Here is a 20,630-nt window from a genome sequence, read left to right as displayed (position 1 = left end):
GTTTTTCACATCTGGTACATAGGATGTTCTCGTCACATGGAAGATTTGAGGAAGTTTTTCAACAAATTGTGGAGATACAACCTAAAGCTGAATCCAACAAAGTGTGCATTTGGGGTTCCTGCTGGAAAATTACTCGGGTTCATTGTGAGTCGCCGGGGAATAGAACNAAAAAATTTATAATTATACAAATCACAATGACTTCATTATATGCCTTTGTATAATTATAAATTTTTTGGCGAAGAATAACTCTCACGAATGGAATGCATATGCAGTTTATGCTGCAACTANCAGCGTATTCTTCTGAAAGGCACCTTTTCCAGACACCTCTTCTGATAATTGCCTATAAAATCTGAGGCAAGGCTCCATTTTCTACACACGAAAAAAAAACACTCCAGAACTTCTTTCTTTCTGAATATACTGCATTCTAATTCGCAGTCTCTCTCTCTCAAATTCGTAAGTGTGATTTTGCTCCGTTCTTTAAGTTCGTTGGTATCCTGTAGTTTGTATTGCCACTGTTGCAGGAAGGTTTATCCGTTTTATCCTGGGAGGATTTAATCCATTACCTTGGCAACGTGTGAGGGGGTTAAAATTCCTTAAGGACACACAAGCAAATTGTGGACTCGGAATATTTCTTAAACTCTACTATTTTTCCAGATTTCTTTAATTCTTCTAACAGTTTTATTTTCCTGATTTTGTATTTTAACACAGTAACGCTCACAAAAATAAATATCTATTCCACGTTCATTTTACACTTAACTCAGACAATATTACAAATCACAATGACTTCATTATATGCCTTTGTATAATTATAAATTTTTTGGCGAAGAATAACTCTCACGAATGGAATGCATATGCAGTTTATGCTGCAACTACGTAGATCGGTATGGATTATCTATATCTATATATTAATAGTATTTTTTAAAAATAATTTCACGTTGAACAAAATTTCATGTAATTATTTTCTCATATTTAAGACTTAATATTAACAAAAATGTTGCTTATGAAATCTTTTTGTATGTATTATATAAAAATCCTAATATTTTGGACTTCAAAATCAAGAAGTTGAAAGATAGGTGGTTTTGGAAAATATTATTTTCATATCCAAAAACAAAATATAAAAGTCTATTTAAGAATCCTTTCTTATTCTAACTATGTGGATGCTAAAAATAGCTAAGAATTTTTCTTATATGGATTATTTTATCATTTGAATGATATAACATAACTATAATTCATTTGGTATTATATTTTAACAATTTTAATTTAGTACACAAACAACACACTTCTCTTCATCGAATTTTTAGTATACTATCTATAAATTACACTTATATAAACAATTAAGAATATAAAAGAGAAAGGGAGAGATAAAGATAGAGAGAGACAGGAAGAAAGACGGGAATCACATCACTTCGGTAAGTGGAGACAACGTCAAAAATCACAATAAAAATATTGCTTCCTTCGTTGAACTAGGTAAATGGGATTAATATTCGCTATCTTGAGAAATGTATACTTTTAATTTAAGTTTTATTTTTTTATCCAAACAGTCTGTGTACTCATTGATATAAGTTACACACGCAAAACGCATGTCTAAAGACTAAAAGGAAGCTTTATAAATTGAAATATGATAACTTACGAAATTGAAATTATAAAATTATATAACTGGAATAAATTTTAACTTCAATATATTTACTAAAAAGATTGAGTATTTTTAAGGGGCATAATTTTTCTTTTATTGAGTTAGCTAAATAGGATCGACAATCTTCATCTTCTAAAACTTATACTTTTTCTTAAACTTTATATTATATTTTAATATAATATTATGTGATTTTAAAAAAGAAAATATTATACTTATTGAATAGGATACACGCAGACTAGTAAGTTTAGAAAAATGAATTGTACATTCTTTTATTACTCTTTTTGGTTTGTTTTTCCTGCAAATATTCTCCGTACTCAAAAGAGGGAAATGGATACATCCTTCCCGCGTGAAAAAGGTACCATGGCCCCATAGCCAAAACTGTCTCCAAAACTGTAAGCTTCTTCAAGAAGCAAAAGGGAACCATCAAAATTCAGTCAATTCATAGTCCACTCACTCACTCACTCTTTTGTTCTAATTTCTTGCATTTCCTTCTTGGGTTGTGTTGTTGATGGTCATTTGGTTCAGAAAGGTTAGTGGGTTTCTCTCATTTTGCATTTTTCTCAATTTGGTTTCTTAAAGTTTCTATCTTTTTGAAGTTCTTGATCCTAATTTGCATCCATGATAATTTGCTTCGCTTATTGCTGCACTGTTTATACAGAAAGTGGTTTTCTTTCTCTTGTTATGTGTTTTTCTCAATTGGGTTTCTTAAACTTTGTATCTTTTTTAAATATTGATCCCAATTTTTATCAATTGATCATTTGTTTCACTTATGGCTGCGTTGTTTATGCAGTATTCTGTTTTTCCTTTAGTTACAGAAAGTGGGTTATGGAAATTTTCTCGATTGGGTTTCTTAAAGTTTGTACCGTTTTGAAATTCTGATCCAAATTTCCATCAATTGATCATTTGTCCTTAATCAAGGGAAAAATGACTATCAAAGGATGTGGTGCAGTGGATGGGACTGCTCTTCCCTTAACCAGAGGTCTCGGGTTCGAGCCCTGGGCATGGAAAAATCCTTGGTAGGGAGCACTTCCCCTAAAGGGGCCCTACGCGGCGCGAATCCGGATATAGTCGGGCTCCAATGCGGGTACCGGACACCTGGTGGGAAACCAAAAAAAGAAAAAGGAAAAAATTGGGTGAGATTTCGAGAAAGTGAATTAGGCATAATTTTGTTTGATCAACTATTCTTCACATGGTGCTGCAACACGATTACTTAATAAAGTTGCAGCTATAGAGGTGTGTTTATTTAGGTTTCTTCTTCAGAGAGTATCAAATATTAGGTTAAAGATGTGTTCTGAGATTGTTCGACTAGTTATCTGCTAATTGAATGCCTTTAATTCACAGAGCCAGAAAATTAGATGCTCTTATATGGGCACTGAAAGGTTAGTCAGTGACCTTTTGCAGTGAAATTCAAACATATCTGATAGAAAGATGTACCAAAGGAGTCATGGACAAAAAACATGACTAATACCTGAAGATAGTACAAAATACTGATTTGCAGATGTCTGTTTTTCAAATTGTCAATTGGTAAAGAAGAGGAGTTATTGGCCCATGTTGTCCTCTATTTCCTTGATTTTTTTCTTCCACGGTGTCTCATCAATGTCTAACTACTGAAATGCAGTGCACTTATATTTCATCTTCTTGTGCATAATTGGTTAGTTTATTTGTTAATATTTTTTTTCCTGCACTTAGAAAGTAGAAATGCTTAAGGACCTTTTAGAAAGTTATCCATGCAGTCTAAATGAATAATCAACATGTCGATTGGTAAGATCATGAACTATGATTTTCCAGCTCATAGCTGATCCTTCTCAGCAACCTGATGCACTATTGTATTCTATAAATTGTTAAACATTTTTCTGCCTCATTCATTGTTCATCCTTTTAGTTAATGTTTGTTATGTTCCATTTTTCTCACAAATATTGGGTCATATAACAGGTGAACTTGGATGTTGTGTGAACAAGCAAGTCCAAAAGTACTTGTGACTCGTTAAAGAAAAAGATGGGATCAGAGGGCTCTGAAAAGGATCTCGTAGTGACTCAAATTAGTGTTGGTGGGTTCGACAATGATGTCAATGCGAAAATGCTTTCAGAATATCTGGAAGAACAAGTTGGACAAGTATGGAGATGTAGATTAAAGATTTCATCCACCCCTCCTGACTCTTACCCAACTTTTGACGTTGATGCAGAGAGGGTGCAAAGAATGAAAGATTACGAAAAAGTGGTACCTCATGCATTCGTTCATTTTGCATCTTCAGAGTCCGCAAAGCATGCTCTGGCTGCTGCTGGGGGTAATGAACTCATACTAGGAAAGAAGCCTTTGATCGTTAGTTTGGGACCCGAGAATCCCTATCGTCTGAATCAGCGGAGAAGAACTACCATGCCCTTTAAATTTTCAGATGTTAGTATAGAGATGGGAGTACTGGTTAGTAAAGATGACTTTGTGGTTGGTTGGAGGGGACCTCGTACTGGTGTTGACTTTCTTGTGGACCCATTCAACGGGGCATGCAAAATACTTTTCACAAAGGATACTGCTTTCTCTTTCAGGGGTGAAGCCAGACATGCCATTATAAAATGCAATTTCAAGATTGAGTTTTTGGTAAGGGAAATCAATGAGATAAAGAAATGTAAAGACTTTACGTCTTTGGTAATACTGTTGCAGTTGGCTTCATCTCCATTGGTTTTCTATAGAACTGCTGATGATGATATTGAAGAATCAGTTGCATTTGACTTGTTAGACGATGATGATCAATGGATCCGTACCACAGACATTACAGGTAGTGGAGCCATTGGTAGGTGTAATACCTACCGTATTTCAATTCGGCCTCGCAATGGTCCTAGCTTTGAGAAGGCCATGGCATATTTCAGTTTTCATAGGGTGCCCATGGTAGAAATGTGTAACCGGAAGATGCTCCGGGTGAGGGATGAGCCTGATTTTGGGGTGTCCATGTCAGATCCTTTCTTCTGCTTCCAAAATGAAGGTATAAGCTTTAAGGTCATGTTTCTGGTGAATGCGGTTTTGCACAAAGGCATAGTTAATCAGCATCAAATGACTAATGAATTCTTTTACTTACTTAGAAGTCATCAGGAGGAGGTTAATTTAGCTGCACTGAAGCACATGTTTTCTTACAAATGGCCTGTCAATGATGCTATTCAGAAGTTAGTAGGCATCCGGAAATGGCTGTTGAAAAACCCTAAACTTCTCGAGAGAACTGGAGAGTTGGATGATATTGTAGAGGTTAGGAGATTGGTTATCACCCCAACCAAAGCATACTGTCTTCCACCGACTGTGGAGCTTTCCAACAGAGTCCTCAGGAATTATAAACATGTTGCAGATCGATTTTTGCGAGTTACATTCATGGACGAGGGCATGCGGAACTTGAATAGGAATGTGCTGACATACTATGCTGCTACCATTGTGAGGGAAATCACATCAAATTCGAATCCCCAGAGAACTGCAATCTTCCAAAGGGTGAAAAGTATTCTGAGTAGAGGATTTCATTTGTGTGGTCGAAAGTACTCCTTTTTGGCATTCTCAGCTAACCAGCTGAGGGATCGTTCTGCCTGGTTTTTTGCAGAAGACCCTAAAATTAGGGTGCCCGGCATCATAAGCTGGATGGGGAGGTTCAGTAACAGGAATGTCGCCAAATGTGCAGCTAGGATGGGACAGTGCTTTTCATCAACTTATGCAACAGTGGAAGTCCCTTCAAGTGAGGTTAACTCAGAGCTTCCAGATATTGAAAGAAATGGGTATGTTTTCTCTGATGGAATCGGCATGATATCAGCAGATCTAGCTGTAGAAGTTGCAGAGAAGCTGCATTTAAGTGTCAACCCTCCTTCTGCTTATCAGATAAGATATGCTGGTTGTAAAGGTGTTGTTGCTTGTTGGCCGACAAAGAATGATGGCATCCGCCTTTCTCTGAGGCCAAGTATGAAGAAATTCGACTCAAATCACACTATCCTTGAAATATGCTCTTGGACGAGATTTCAACCTGGTTTCCTGAACCGGCAAATAGTAACCCTGCTCTCTTCCTTGGATGTTAAAGATGGAATATTCTGGGAAATGCAAAAAGAAATGATATCAGGGTTGGATAAAATGCTCGTGGATTCGGACGTGGCTTTTGATGTCATCACAGCTTCATGTGCTGAGGCAGGAAATACTGCAGCTATAATGTTGAGTGCAGGTTTTAAACCTCAAAGTGAGCCTCATTTAAGAGGGATGCTCTCTAGCATAAGAGCTTCTCAGCTTGGGGACCTCAGGAATAAGGCAAGGATATTTGTTCCTTCGGGAAGGTGGTTGATGGGCTGTTTGGATGAATTAGGTGAGCTTGAGCAAGGCCAATGCTTTATTCAAGTGTCAAGCCCTTCTTTGGAGAATTGTTTTATTAAGCATGGTCCGAAATTTTCTGATATAAAGAAAAATCTTCAAGTAGTAAAGGGCCTTGTTGTAATTGCAAAGAACCCGTGTCTTCATCCTGGGGATGTGAGGATTCTGGAGGCTGTAGATGTTCCTGGTTTACACCATCTCTATGATTGTCTGGTCTTTCCTCAGAAGGGGGATAGGCCACATTCAAATGAAGCATCAGGAAGTGACCTGGACGGTGACCTCTACTTTGTGACTTGGGATGAAAATCTCATCCCACCCAGTAAGAAAAGCTGGATCCCGATGAACTATGAACCTGCGGAAGTCAAACAGATGGGTCGTCAAGTTAATCATATGGTAGCTACCCAACAATAATTATATTTCTTGCAGCTGTGGTTCATATCTTCCTAATTATTTGGTTAGCTTTTTCAGATGCTTATAAGTTTGTTTTGCAACATAATGTTCATTTGGTTAGAATGTAGATGAAATATTTATAAGCCTTCTAGAAAAGCTACCATTACTTTTTTTAGCTAATATTTGTATTTAACAACTGTTTTTATTTTTGTTGCATAAGTAAGATATACTTGTTTCTCACTTTTCTTGTCTTATGAGCCCCAACTTGACGCTTCTCTGATATGTGTATTTTCCTTTTTATGGTAAGTTGTTTGCATTTGATCATATTTAAGTTGTTTAGTTTGTCCGTAGTTGATTTAGTTGTAATAGAAGAGGGAGACTCTTTTTCTGTCTCGCTAGAAATAAAAAGATAAAGCAAAAGACACTTGTAAAGATCTTGTGCTCTTCAAGGCTCAAATATTTGTGATTATTTGTGCTATCAGGCTACATTCAAAACTTTGCGCTTGATTAGAAATTTAAGTCTACTTTTTAGAACTTGTTATTGGTTGGATCATTTAACTGGTTGCCTAATATTAGTTTATTTTTTATTTTTCACGTGCGGTATTTATTCAGTTTTAAATATCTTTTGCTCTGTTTACAGGACATAATAGATTTTTTTTCAAAAAACATGGTCCAAGAGAGTCTAGGAGAAATCTGCAACGCACATGTGGTTCATGCTGACCTCAGTGAATTTGGAGCTTTGGATGAGAAGTGCCTAAAATTGGCAGAGCTTGCTGCTCTAGCCGTTGATTTCCCCAAAACTGGAAAACTTGTGACCATGCCGTTTGACCTCAAACCAAAAATGTATCCCGACTTCATGGGGAAAGAGGAATTCCAATCATACAAGTCAAAGAAAATTTTGGGCAAATTGTATAGGCAAGTGAAAGATGTATGTGATACAGAAGGTGAAGTATCTGCTGGACTTGAGCTTGTCCCAAACGACATCCCATATGACTCTAGTCTTGAGATCCCAGGATCCACAGCTTTCATAGACGATGCATGGAACAGCAAATGTTCTTATGATGGTCAGTTGCATGGACTTTTAGGGCAATACAAAGTTAACAGGGAAGAAGAGGTGGTTACTGGACATATATGGTCCATGCCAAAGTACAGTGCTAAGAAGCAAGGGGAATTAAAAGAGAGGCTGAAGCACGCATATAATACGCTGAGGAAGGAGTTCAGGAATGTCTTCGAGCGTATGGAGCCTGATTTTGATCTTCTTCCCGATGATGAGAAGAATGATATGTATGAAAGAAAGGCATCTGCATGGTATCAGGTCACCTACAATCCGCATTGGGTTGCTAGATCACTGGAGTTGCAATTGCCAGATGCTGTCTCAAGTACTGTAATGTTAAGTTTTGCATGGATTGCAGCAGATTACCTTGCTCGAATTAAAATTAGGCACAGGGGATTGCAGTATTCCGACTCTACCAAGCCAATCAATTCCCTTGGAAGGTATCTTGTTGACAAAATATGATGCTCATCAACTCTTTGGCTGCAAGGCCTCTCTGCCATTATCAAACCTGGTTTGATGTCCTTTAGGACCTCCTAATCCTCCTGTTTCCTTACGTTGATCTGTTATTATATGTAATTTCATCCATGAGTTTGCCTGCTGATACTGGTGATTTGCTTGTTGCCCGAGTTTTCTTGGAATAGTTCTCATATACTTTTGGTTTTTATGAATGTTTTCGCATTTCAGAATTGTCTCATGAGCTTGTAATTTCATTTTTCTTTTATTATTCTTGGTCAGAAAGAAAGACTTTGTCATGTTTAATCATATTAAAATGCGATAACAAGGAACAGGAAAGGATTGAGGATATTTTGTTGCTGTTAAGTTATATATTATCCCATGTCGCCACGTTCGGGTGTAAAAGTCATCCAACAGAGCTTCTTAATTGAACTGCTTTACCTATTGCCTTGAGATTTTGAGTTGGAAGTTCAGTTTTTTTTTCATATGGTACCAAAGTTAACCACTCAGTTTTGAGCTTATTTTAGTCTCTGTTTGGCATGATGATCTATAAAGGGTTTTAGGAAGTGCAAATCATTTCAGACCACATGGTTTGTTGTCAACCAAACAGAAGTGCCCTTCAGTTTTCAACCTTGTTCTTGAAACTCATTTTCTTCCCAAGCCACATGAAACATAGGACACTACTTGTACAGCAGCAATTAATGGGGTCAAGAACTGTCCCAGCGGATTCCAGCTGGTTAGGTGGACCAAGTCTTAAAACCACACATGCCCTATCTGGCCTAAATTTAATGCACTTGTTTCCCATCTAACACAACTCTTTGCCAGGGTTTCTTTCCCTTCAATTGAGCATTGCACTTTTTCAAATTGTTGGAAATAAGACTTAGATGAGAGGAGTCCTAGCCCCTACAAGATTGAGCTCAACAACAACAACAACAACAACCCAGTATAATCCCACAAGTGGGGTCTGGAGAAGGTAGTGTGTACGCAGACCTTACCCCTACCCCTACCCTGTGGGATAGAGCCCTACAAGATTGAGCTCATCTTTCTTATTCATGGACAAGGGAAGGACTTCAAAATATAAATTAGAAGAGGAATTGTCCTACTTATTTTTATTTCCTGGTAGGGGGAAATGGCAGAAATATCAAGTTTGCAAGATATAAAAGAAGGATCTTGGAGCAATTCATACAATCTATTTTGTGTTAAGAGGATTAAATGAACTTAATTAAGAAATCAGCCACTTTATGGTAGTATTATTACTCATCTTCATATACATACATCTGATCATATAAGGAGTGAGATATGGCCAGTTGAATATTCAACTTTTTTTAGTCCATATTATTGTAGATTATGGTATTTAGGGAAGACACCTTCAAGGGGGGGGGGGGGGGGGGTTTACTGTAACTGGTCTAAGGATACCTAATTAACTATGTACTACATCCCATATTTGCTATCATTTAAAGTTGGAAAAAGAGGGAGAGAGATCATTAATAGGTGCAGAAGAAAATGGAGAATTACAATTGAGTAGCTCTTCAACCATCTGCATAGCAGCTCTGTTTTCTTCATCCAATGGCTTATTAATTCCAAGTTCAGAAGAAGATGAAGAGGATGTAGAACCAGAGGATGATGATAGAGACCAAGAATTCATACTCTCATGGCTTTGATGAGGCTCCTCCTTCTTCCCAAGCTCAACTTTTGTTATCCAATTAGAACCTGAATTTTTTCCTGATCTCTTTTGCCATACTCCAATATGACAATTATCGTTATCGAGCCTCAGACAGGTCATGGAAGGGGCTGGATCTTTGCAACATTTCCTCAGCTTTGCATTGAGCACAGTGGACAGTGTTGATGCAGAAGATAAGGGGAATTTCTTGTCATTACTGTTGTTAACATCATTCTCCTTTACTATTGGGAAGTTTGTTTTTGCAACTTGACCATTCATCAAGATTGCTGCTTCATCATATGCTCTTGCTGCTTCCTCTGCTGTCTCAAATGTTCCGAGCCATATCCTTTTCTTCCTATGAACAGAAATACTTGGTCTCTTAGAACAAAATGAGATCATCTATACAAAGATTTAGAAATTCAAGAAACATTAAATTGTGGAAAATCTTTTAAATAGAGAGGAAAGTTCCGTGGAAACAGCCTCTTGCAAAAATGCAGGGTAAGGTTGCGTACAATAGACCCTAGTGGCTTGGCTCTTCCCCGGATCCCGCGCATAGCGGGAGCTTAGTGCACCGGGTTGCCCTTTTAGAGAGGAAAGTTGACATTTTTATAGTACTAGTGAAGATACAGTGCAGCAGCATTTTCTTATCCTGGAGAAAACATAGTACTCAAAGCAAAAGAATGTTGAAAATTTAACAAGTAGGAGTTCTTCAGACCTGTACATTGCATGTACTTATAGTTTTGCTTGTGGGGTGGGTGAGAGGGGGGGGGGGGGGTTTGGAGAGGGAGGTAAAGAACTTACAGCAAAGGGTGGCGAATTTCAGAAACCCAAGAGCCCCACTGGCGTTGTCTGACACCTTTGAACTTCTTTGATTGTACCATGTTGTTCTTCTCTGTCACAGATTATTAATATATGTAAGAAAAAATAAACCAAAAAAAAAAAAAAGTTGCAGAAGTTGTGATAAAGGGAGACACAGAAATGAATGATGAAATGAGGGTTAGATGAGAAGAATTAAAGCCATCACAGAGAGTGGTGTCGGTAGAAGAGGAAGATGAGTTTAGTAATGGAATTTATAGAGAAGGTAGGTATGTCTACAAAGCACACTATACATCAAATGTTCATTTTCTGGTTCAATAAATATAAATAACTCTCTTACATTGCCCGGTCCCCAACCCGAATAAAGAACTTTTCCAGTAGGTTGACAGTTCGCGTAAAACTAGTCAATTTATGATAAATCCTTACGATACATAATTTTATTTGACTGTGACGGGCTTAAATGAAGTGACATGAACTGTAAAAGATTTATAATAGCTGAAAATAACTTTCTGTATATATGTATGTATGTGTGTGTTTATATATAGATGATCACTTGGGGGGGAGTGGAGGGAGTTGGAGAGTGCAATAAAGGAGTTCACCTGCTCATCTATAATCTTTTGACTGAACCTTAATATCCATAACTGCATGGGAGTAAATGAGAAAGTAATAGTAATACATAGGACAAAGTTTTGGCCAATATTTGAGTCTGGCTTTATGTGGAAAAAGAAGGAACAGGCTTCTTCTTTCCTTCTCCATTCTCCATCTTTTTCAAACTCTACTGAACTTCTAACTTTAATTACCAATTAATACACACTGTCATCTTTAAGGAAACCTAATACTTTCCTCAAGTATGGATGCGGTTTTCCATTTTTGACATTACTAAGGAATAATTTAAACTCCTAACTATATTTGGTTGGGTGATAATATGGTGAAATTAAGTAGGAAGGGAAAGGGAGAAAGAGAGGACTTTGATATTTGTCACAATGATGAAGAAGGGGATCAAATTATCATGTTTTCTAGGAATATATTTCCAAATTGTATTTAGTTGTTAGAACATAGAAAACTTGGAAAATGATTAGTTTCCACCTGTCTTACAATAGAAGTTGAACAAGAAAAGAAAACAGTCAATGAATAGTGTGAATGTAAGACAAGAAAGAAGATATAGCCTTGGTGTCAACTTAGCACTACTGTTTTAGATTACTGTTACTCGTAGATATCATAAATTGGTATCGCTCGTACATATTTTTTTTATATATTTTCATAATGTAAGTCGTTCAGTTCAAAAGTAAGGCTCGCATATTCATCTCTTCACTAGTCATTAAACTACAAACGCAACTGTACTCTCCCCTCAATCTACTACATAGAAATCAATGGATTAGGTTAAATGGGTTGCTACTAGTGGATAAAGCACCGCCAAATGATTCTCCTACACCCTAATGGCAAGTCAAACAGTTAAGTATATAATAATACCTCTCATCCACAATAAGTGACCAATTTGTTTTGAAATACTAAATTCTAAACAAAAATAGTTAATATAACTAAGGCACCGTTTGGCCATACATTTTAGCAATGTTTTTTCAAATCTTTTTTGAAAACATTGTTTGTTCATAGATTAATGATCTATTTTTGAAAATTTTTTGAAATTATTTTTCAAGTTCCCAAAATCTAGTTTAGGGTAGATTTTGGGTGAAACTTGTTCTCCCACTCACAAAACTTCAATTTTTTTTCAAATAAAATGCATGTCCAAACATAATTTCAACTTTCAAAAATTATTTTTCAAAACTACTTCAAAATTTGTTTTTTCAAATTTCAACTAAATCTATGTCCAAACGCTAGCTAAATTACCCTTTATTATATGTAGCAACATAGTTAATGTGAGGAGTAAAAGACTTTTTAGCAATAGAGGGTAATTTTTGAAAAATAAATCGAATTGGTTTTTTGTTATATAACTGGATACTTATTTTGGACCAAAATAAAAAGGTAAATTGGTTTATAAAGTATGACGTTGCACCAAAACAAGAAGAGTCAAATGTGCCAGCAGTACAAGAAAAAGAAATGAAAATTGTTGCTCCTCCTTCCTATAGGATGAAGATTTGGAGGTGGGGAGTGGGCGATAGTGACCTATGTTTTAAAAGGCAGAATTGGGATTTGTCTGGGGCTTATTTTAGGGCGGAGCGCTCGTAAAATACTCCTGGGCTTAAGTGTAGGACTTAGTTCCGTGAGACTTACACTTCGACCATCGGAGCTTACGCTCCGAACACGTCCAACGCCCAGCGTATTGGGCTCGCCTAATAGAACTTTATGCAATTGTATGTAACTAACCTTGTAAAACCTCAATTATTTTTAATAAATGGTTGACTATTCAAATTTACTATTTTCTTAATCATAAATCATTAAGTTGAGAGTATTTTATGTCATAATTAAAATAAAAATTATTGCACGTTATCCACTAAGACTGCTATGATAGTTAATTTTAAATAAATCTTTCATATAAAAAGTATTTATTTATTAACTTTTTTTATGTCTTTACTATATAATAGTCCATAATTTTTTTTAACTTATTTTTCTAACTCTTTTTTATATGTTTACGAGATACACTACTTATTAATTTAATAGCTCAGTATTAGCTAGTAACTATTTACAAATTTTTAGTTATATGGTATTGTATGGCGAATTATATGTCACTTTATTAACTTGTTGAAACTTAAAAATAAATGATTCTAGAGAATTATTTTTAAATTGTGAATTATGTTTTTATATAAATTCTCTTTCAAATAGAAAGCATATTAAATAAAAGGAGTATTTTAAGAAAAATATCAAATTATAATATCGAAATTCTTTCAAGATTCATTACTCCTTAAGAGATACATATAAGATTTTGTATCCAATACATTACTTTTGATGTTTGAGTTGTAACGACGTTGCAGCTAATTTGCATATTATTATATATGCCATACTTTTCGTATTATTCATAATTGAATTATAATTTATAAATATTTTAAATAGATTATTTGTTATGATTTTGTAATTTTAATGTAATTTTTATAATTATTTTTTATTTTATATCATCTTAAAATTTTTGATATTAGTAAATTTAAAGATCCGTGGGACTTACGCCCAATGTCTCGGGGCTTACGCCTCGCCTCGTCAGAGGTAAAACGCCTCGCCTCACGCCCCCGCCTTTTAAAACATTGATAGTGACATATGCAGGGTTTTTAATGGTAGTATCAGTCTTTGTCACAATTCGACTTATAAGTGAGTTTAGGCTTAGAATTATATTGATTTTAAGACTTTATTTTATGTCTTACGAAGAAGTATTGTGCTGTTTACTAGCAAATTAATATTATTGGACTCTTCGTTTAGTGGGAGATGTTCTTTATTTTAAATAATAAAAGCATTATAAAAGAAATACAACAAAATCAATATTTACTTTGGATTACTTTGCAAATAATGTCGGCCTATTATATAGACCTATTAGATTTAAAACTATATTTACTAGTGCCGAATGACACCCATCTTGAATAGGAAACTAAATTAGGCAGTAGTTTTTTTTGTTTTGGTCAAATATCAAATTTTATTTAATCAGTAATGAAATTTACAGCACTTCTAACTCCTTTGGACTAAAGAGTTAGACTCAAAATAACATCAAAATAACTATAAAAAAAGACATTTACAAACTTAATAGTTCCTCTACTACACTAGACTTCATAGAGGGAAACTATTCACTCTTTCTAAGTACTTCTTCCATTTTGCCTTCTGCTGCCCTTTGATATGTAATTGAAGGACAATGTCTCGTATCTTCTTATTCATATCAATCTCGTTTCCCTGGAATCTGTGCATGTTCCCTTCTTTCCAAATGTGGTATATTACTGATGCAAACAGAAATGCCAGAATACTACCATAAGCTCGACTATTTTTTGTTCTTGCACTCAGCCATTTAACTTCCTCTTCCCATGAACCAATCTGATGCTTCTCTCCTATCCAGTTGAGCAGAGTGTCCCATATGCTCCTTGAGTATTGACATTCAAAGTACAGGTGAGCCATAGTTTCATTCTTTCCATTCTTACATAAAACACATCCAAGATCAACCTGTATGCCCCATGCTACTAGTCTATCCACAGTAGTAAGTCTGTGATTTAGAGCTAGCCATAGTATAAAATTGTGTCTAGGGATACTTGTACCCAGTAGTAAGGCTTTCCATCCAACCTTTTGATACTGAGGTCTTGATAGAGTGTATATCTTCTGTATACTGAACTGTCCCTTTCTGCAAAACTTGTTAATATTTGCAAAGGATTCAATATCTATGTACCAGTCTCTTACATCAAATACTTTCCTTACCAGCCAGCAATAATATTGAAATCCTTATTCTTTATATACACTGAGTGTATCCATTTGATCCAGAGAGCATCCTTCTTTGAATGTACTGCCCATATTAGCTTACACAGTGTTGCTTTGTTTCACCATTCAAAGTTTATAACATTTAAACCTCCAGCTAATATAGGCATGCATATTATGTCCCATGAAATCAAAGCTCTCTTTGAAGGACTATAAATTCCTGTCCACAGAAAAGTTCTACAGACATAGTTTACTAGTTGTATAATTTTCTTAGGTATAAAAAACACCTGCCCCCAGTAGGTCTGCATTTCAAATAAAACAATTCTTATCAGTTGTAGTTTGCCACTGTATGATAGGAGTTTTGATGTCCAGCACTTTATTCTGTTTGTAATCTTCTCCACTAATGGCATGCATTGCTGAATAGATAGCTTCCTTGAGGATAAAGGGACTCCCAAGTATTTGCATGGCAAGGATTCCAGCTTGAATTGATAGTCAGAGCATATCATTTCTTTAAACCCCTAGGTAACTCCAGCTACATAGATAGAGCTTATATCTAAATTAGCCATGAGTCCTGTCACCTTTGAGAAATGATTGAACTTGTCTAGTAGTAGTTGGATAGAGACCTATCAGCTCTGCAACACATGATCAGATCATCTGCAAAACAGATATGGGTGAGATTCATTTTGGCACATCTTGGATGGGAATTGAAATCAGAAATGTCCTTGAGAGTCTTCAAGGTTCTGCTCAAATACTCCATTACTAGGACAAATAAGTATGGGGATATAGGATCCCCTTTCTCAATCCCTTCTTTGCTTGAAATCTTTTTGTGAGGCCACCATTAATCAGTATAGAATAGTTTGCATTAGTTACACATTCCATAATCCACTGCACCATCTTGGTAGGTATCCCATACTCCAACAATACCATTTGTAAGAATGACCATTCAACATAATCATAGGCCTTTCTTATATCCACTTTGATAATGCATCTGGGTGAAATCCCTTTTGCTATACCCTTTCACCAATTCATGAGCAATGATAACATTGTCTAGAATACTTCTTCCTTTTATGAATGCTGACTTAGCTGGTCCAACAATGAAGTCCACCACTGTTTTTAGCCTTGAAGTGAGAATTCTGGCAATGAGTTTATAGATGGTGGTACAGCCAGCTATAGGCCGGAATTCTTTGACAAAAGAAGGACTAGCCACTTTTGGTACTAATGTAATAGTTGCACTGCATACACTTTTCAATAGTTTTCCTGATTCAAAGAACTCCTTGACTGCCTTTGTCATTTCTTCTCCAACTATATTCCAATATTTCTTGAAGAATTCTACTGGAAATCCATCAATGCCAGGTGCTTTGTCACTTGGTAATTCCTTAAGCCCTTGTAGGATCTCAGTATCAGATATACTCTTGATCATGTTCAATTGCTGCTCTCTATTCAAACAAGGACCATTCCTAGCTATGGTTACATCAAGGCAGGGCAATTCAGAAGCCCTTGTTCCTAGAATACCTTCAAAGAAAGATGTGAACTCTTGCTCAACTAATAAAGGATCAGTCAGTTTTTGTCCAAGCTCATTACAGATAGTAGAGATTCTGTTTCTTGCTTGCTTTGCCTTCAAATGTCCATGAAAAAACTTTGTGTTTGAGTCTCCTGCTGCAATCCACACTGCCCTAGACTTGTGCCTGTAGACATTCTCTTATATACCTTGCCACTTTTCTACTTGCATCAGTAGTTCTTTCTCCTCCAAAATCAAAGTATTGTTGAATAGATCATCATCTATCCTCTTTTGATTATCCTGTAGCTGATCTTTATGCATTTCAACCTTTTTGTCTACTGAATTATAGACTCCATTAATTCCTTTTGCCCTGCTCCCAGTCTCTGCAGCTTTTGCCAAACTAAATACATAGTGTATCCAGTTATATTTTGATCCCACACCTCTTGTACTAGCTTGTAGAAATCATCTTCCTACAAAAGCACATTAAGAAGCCTAAATGGCTTTGGTAAGTGGTTTCTAATTATCTCAGTATATAATACTATGGGTGAGTGATCAGAGACTCCATAGTTTTCATATACTGCCTCTATATAGCCATACTGTATGAACCAGTAAGAGATTCCCAATGCCCAATCAATATTACTGTATATTCTATCAGTACCATCTCTTTTGTTCCACTAAGACCACTGACATCCTTTTCTGTTCAACAATCCCAAACCAGTATCCTCAACACAAGTTTGAAAATCAACAACTTCACTCTGGTGAACTGGATTACCATTAATTCTGTCATTAACAGACAACATAGTATTGAAGTCTCCTAGGATCAACCAGGCCTCCACCATAGTGCTATTTAACTGTCTAATCTGACTCCATATTTTCTGTCTCTCTGTAACAGTATTATAACCATATACAAAAGTAAGCCAGCACTTAAAAGTTGAATTCCTGTCCTTGATTTCACAGTGCACCAATTGAGTTCCAGCTCGGATTATACTAACATCTACTTGCTGAGCGTTCCACAATATCCATATTCTCCCATTGGGAGCATATGAATAGTTTGAGAATACTTCCCATTCAGTCCCAATCTTCCTTCTAACTCTTTTTTCGTTCCATTTTTTCACTTTGGTCTCAAGGCACCCTAATACTGTAATTTTATTCTTAAGCAGAAAGGCCTTGAGTTCTTTCTTCTTGTAGGGCTTATTAAGCCCTCTAATATTCCATGAACTAATAATCATAGGGGGTGAACCAAAGGTACTGTTCCTTCTTTTGGTGCCAAACTAGCATCCTGCCTTTCCTAAATTCTTTAGGCATTGAATCTGTTTTTATGCAGCATAGCTTCAATAGTCTCATCAGTCATACCCTTTCTCATTGAGCTTTTCTCCTTGGTACTTTGCACCTGTTTTCCTTTTGACTTAGCTATCTGAAAATCATTGTCCTTCTGCTCTATTTCTGTACTGATGACTGGTGGTGCAATTGGTTCTTCTTTGCTGGCCTCAACTGTAACCTCTTGAGTCTGTGCTTCCCAATTGTCTTTGGCTTAGCGATCCATTTGGTGATTACTCTTTTCCCCCTTTTTTCCGTCCACCTATTTGTCCTTTGGCATCAGGTCCTGGGTACTTTTTCATCTCTGTTTGGCCATTACATTTCCCTGTGTCATGACCTATTGTAAGACAGTCTTGACAGAAGGAAGGATGCCAATCATAGCTCAATTTTTGCTTCCTTATTTTTCCTTCAGCAGTTTCTATCAGCACTGTCTCAGGTAATGCTTGGGACACATCCATCTCAATCAACATACAAGCATAGAATATTCTAGCCTCCTGTGCTATTAGTTTATCAGTACAAATTGGGTTCCCAATCGAGCTTGCAATTCTCCCTAAGTTCTCCACTGTCCAGTACTGTATAGGTAGCCCAGGGAAGTTGTCCCACACTGGAACATTTTTGTGGATTCCTTAGTAATTTGGAAATCTGGTTCCCATACTTTCAATATCATTGGTCTGTTATTGAAAGTGTATGGTCCATTTTGAAGAACCAAATCTCTGCCAGACTCCATACACAAATTTCAGCATCTCTTTGAATTGAGGAGATCCACCTATAACATAGCCAATTAAGCTAGTCCTCCATCTCCTATTCTGCTCTTCCACTTCTATATGGTTCAATCTAACAATTTTCCTTCCATCTTTAACAATAGGGGGGTAATAGTTCAATTTCAAACCCTATTGTAAATCGATTACCTTGAACCACAGCAGCTAGAGTTGGTTTTGAAGTCCCTATGCCAGACGAGAAGGTTAATTTCCTTGCTGCCGTCGCCATGTCCGTCTCATTTAGTGTTGGATCTGCAGGGGTCTTTGTTGACGGAGCTGCCTGTGCTTGAGTTGCCATCAGCTCCTCCGATTCCTTCCTCTCTTGTCCATGCAGAATAGTTGATGCACTACTCATGCCTTTCATCCAATGGAACAGTTGCACCGAGTCTAAAGCTTGGGGAATCTCCGTTTCTGGTGTAACTAACCTTGTATCTTCATCTTCTACCTTATCTTCCTCGTCTGCACTCATTACCTTAGCTATGGAGTTCTTCTTCCTCTGTCTCGCCATCCCTACCAGCGCAAGTTAGCAGACCTTGCTTAACGTGCACTAAGAGAGCAAGTACGCAGCCCGCGCGTTGCGCGGTAAATAGTAATTATAACTAGTAGACCGTATTTCTTTAATAAATTATAACTAGTAGTCTTACCCGCGCGATGCGCGTTAAATATTAAAAAAAATATTAATTAAATTAAATTATGATAGGGCTTGTTTGATCCTATTAGACTGTATTTCTTTAATAAATTTAAATTGTTATCTTATTTGTCAATACGATATACCAATAATAAAATCTCAGTTAAATTAAAGATACTTATATAGTTAGTGAATATCTTTTTTGTTCTATATTTTTCTTTTATTACATTATCTGTTGTTTAGTATTATTACGTTCTTAATAATAATTTTTATTAGTATTATTACTTTGTTTACTATTTTTGTCTGCTCGCTTTCTTTTGATAATATAAGAGAAGATATATAATTTATTGCTGTTGAAATATTTTTTTATTTTGAATTTTATTCTGTTGTTCATAATAATATTATCTAAATTTTAATGAATAAAATCTCGATTAAACTAAAGGGACTTATACAGGCAGCGAATAACTTTTTTGTTTTGTATTTATCTTTATTATATCATCCAATATTTAGTATTATTGCATTGTTAATAGAAATTTTTATTAGCATATTACTTTATTTAATATTTTTCTCTACTACTTTTTTTTTTTGTAATATAATAGAAGATATATATTTTATTATTCTTGAAATAATTTTTATTTTAAATTTTGTTCTATTGTTCTCAATAATATTGTCTGAATTTTAATCAACAAATTCTGATTAATTAAAGGGACTTATGTAGTCATCGAATAACTTTTATTTTTAAATGTATTTATCTTTATTATATCGCCCATGTTTGAGTAGTTATTTTAGGTAGTTAATTTTGTTGTGTCTTTTTTATCATTCTTTTTTGTAAATAATTTTTGAATCTCCAAATTTGTTGGAGATTTGTTCTAAAAGTTGTCACTTTGTTAATTTTTTGATGTTACATTTGGAATTATCACAATAATTTGCTTCTCCTATTCTATATAAATAGAATAGATATTGTCTGACTTTTAATGAATAAAATCTCTATTAAATTAAAGGGATTTATATAGTCATCAACTAACTTTTTTGTTATGTATTTTTGTTTATTATATTGTCCATATTTAGTATAATTATATTGTTAATAGAAATTATTAGCATATTACTTATTTAATATTTTGGTCTAATTTTTTTTAATATAATAGAAGATATATATTTTATTACTCTTGAAAATATTTTTTTTAATTTTAAATTTTATTATATTTTTCTCAATAATATTGTTTGAATTTTAATGAATAAATACATTTTTTATTTCGAAATAGAAAAATGAAAATGATTTTAAAAAACGAAATAAAAAAATTAACTAACCTAAACCAATCCTCACCCATGTTTGAGTAGTTAATTTAGGTAGTTAATTTCTTTATTAATTTTTAATAAATAATGTTTCTGTTATTAACTAATTGTGCCATGTGGCTTTTTTTATTGCTTTATTTTCGTTTTTTATTTTAAAATAATTTTAGAACTCCAACTTGAAACTACTCCCCAATTTGAATTGGTAATTTTTTATTTTTTTAATTTCATTTTTTATTTTACAATTATTTTAAAACTCCAACTTGAAACTACTCCCCGATTTGAATGGGTAGTTTTTCTTCTTTCTTTTTTTCATTTTTTTTATTATAGCTAACTTGTTTTAAAAAAAATAATTTTAAAACTCCAACTTGAAACTACTCCCACCCAATCTGAATTGGTAGTTATATATATATATATATATATATATATATATATATATATATATATATATATATATATATATATATACACACACACA

At 35.1% G+C, this 20,630-nt stretch overlaps 2 protein-coding genes across 3 annotated transcripts; one reads left to right on the top strand and one right to left on the bottom strand.

Moving 5' to 3' along the window:
* Positions 1-1,919: 1,919 nt before the first annotated feature.
* LOC109238504 (RNA-dependent RNA polymerase 6) lies at positions 1,920-8,156 on the top strand. The gene is made up of 3 exons (XM_019404979.1): positions 1,920-2,162; positions 3,566-6,346; positions 6,984-8,156. The coding sequence occupies exons 2-3, from the start codon at positions 3,629-3,631 to the stop codon at positions 7,857-7,859; spliced, it is 3,594 nt and encodes a 1,197-aa protein (XP_019260524.1). The 5' UTR covers positions 1,920-2,162; positions 3,566-3,628; the 3' UTR covers positions 7,860-8,156.
* Positions 8,157-9,236: 1,080 nt separating this feature from the next.
* LOC109238491 (ethylene-responsive transcription factor SHINE 3-like) lies at positions 9,237-10,811 on the bottom strand. Of its 2 annotated transcripts, XM_019404962.1 has the most exons (3): positions 10,667-10,811; positions 10,312-10,402; positions 9,237-9,865 (listed from the first exon to the last, which is right to left on the bottom strand). In XM_019404962.1, exons 2-3 carry the CDS (start codon positions 10,389-10,391, stop codon positions 9,301-9,303), a joined length of 645 nt encoding a protein of 214 aa, XP_019260507.1. In that variant the 5' UTR covers positions 10,392-10,402; positions 10,667-10,811; the 3' UTR covers positions 9,237-9,300. The 2 variants fall into 2 exon arrangements, with proteins under 2 accessions (XP_019260507.1, XP_019260506.1); XM_019404961.1 differs by lacking the exon at positions 10,667-10,811 and having other exon boundaries at positions 10,312-10,621.
* Positions 10,812-20,630: the final 9,819 nt, after the last annotated feature.

This window comes from Nicotiana attenuata, unplaced genomic scaffold (assembly GCF_001879085.1).
Source record: "Nicotiana attenuata strain UT unplaced genomic scaffold, NIATTr2, whole genome shotgun sequence".
Lineage (NCBI taxonomy): Eukaryota > Viridiplantae > Streptophyta > Magnoliopsida > Solanales > Solanaceae > Nicotiana > Nicotiana attenuata.
This window is presented reverse-complemented; position numbering and strand designations above follow the sequence as displayed.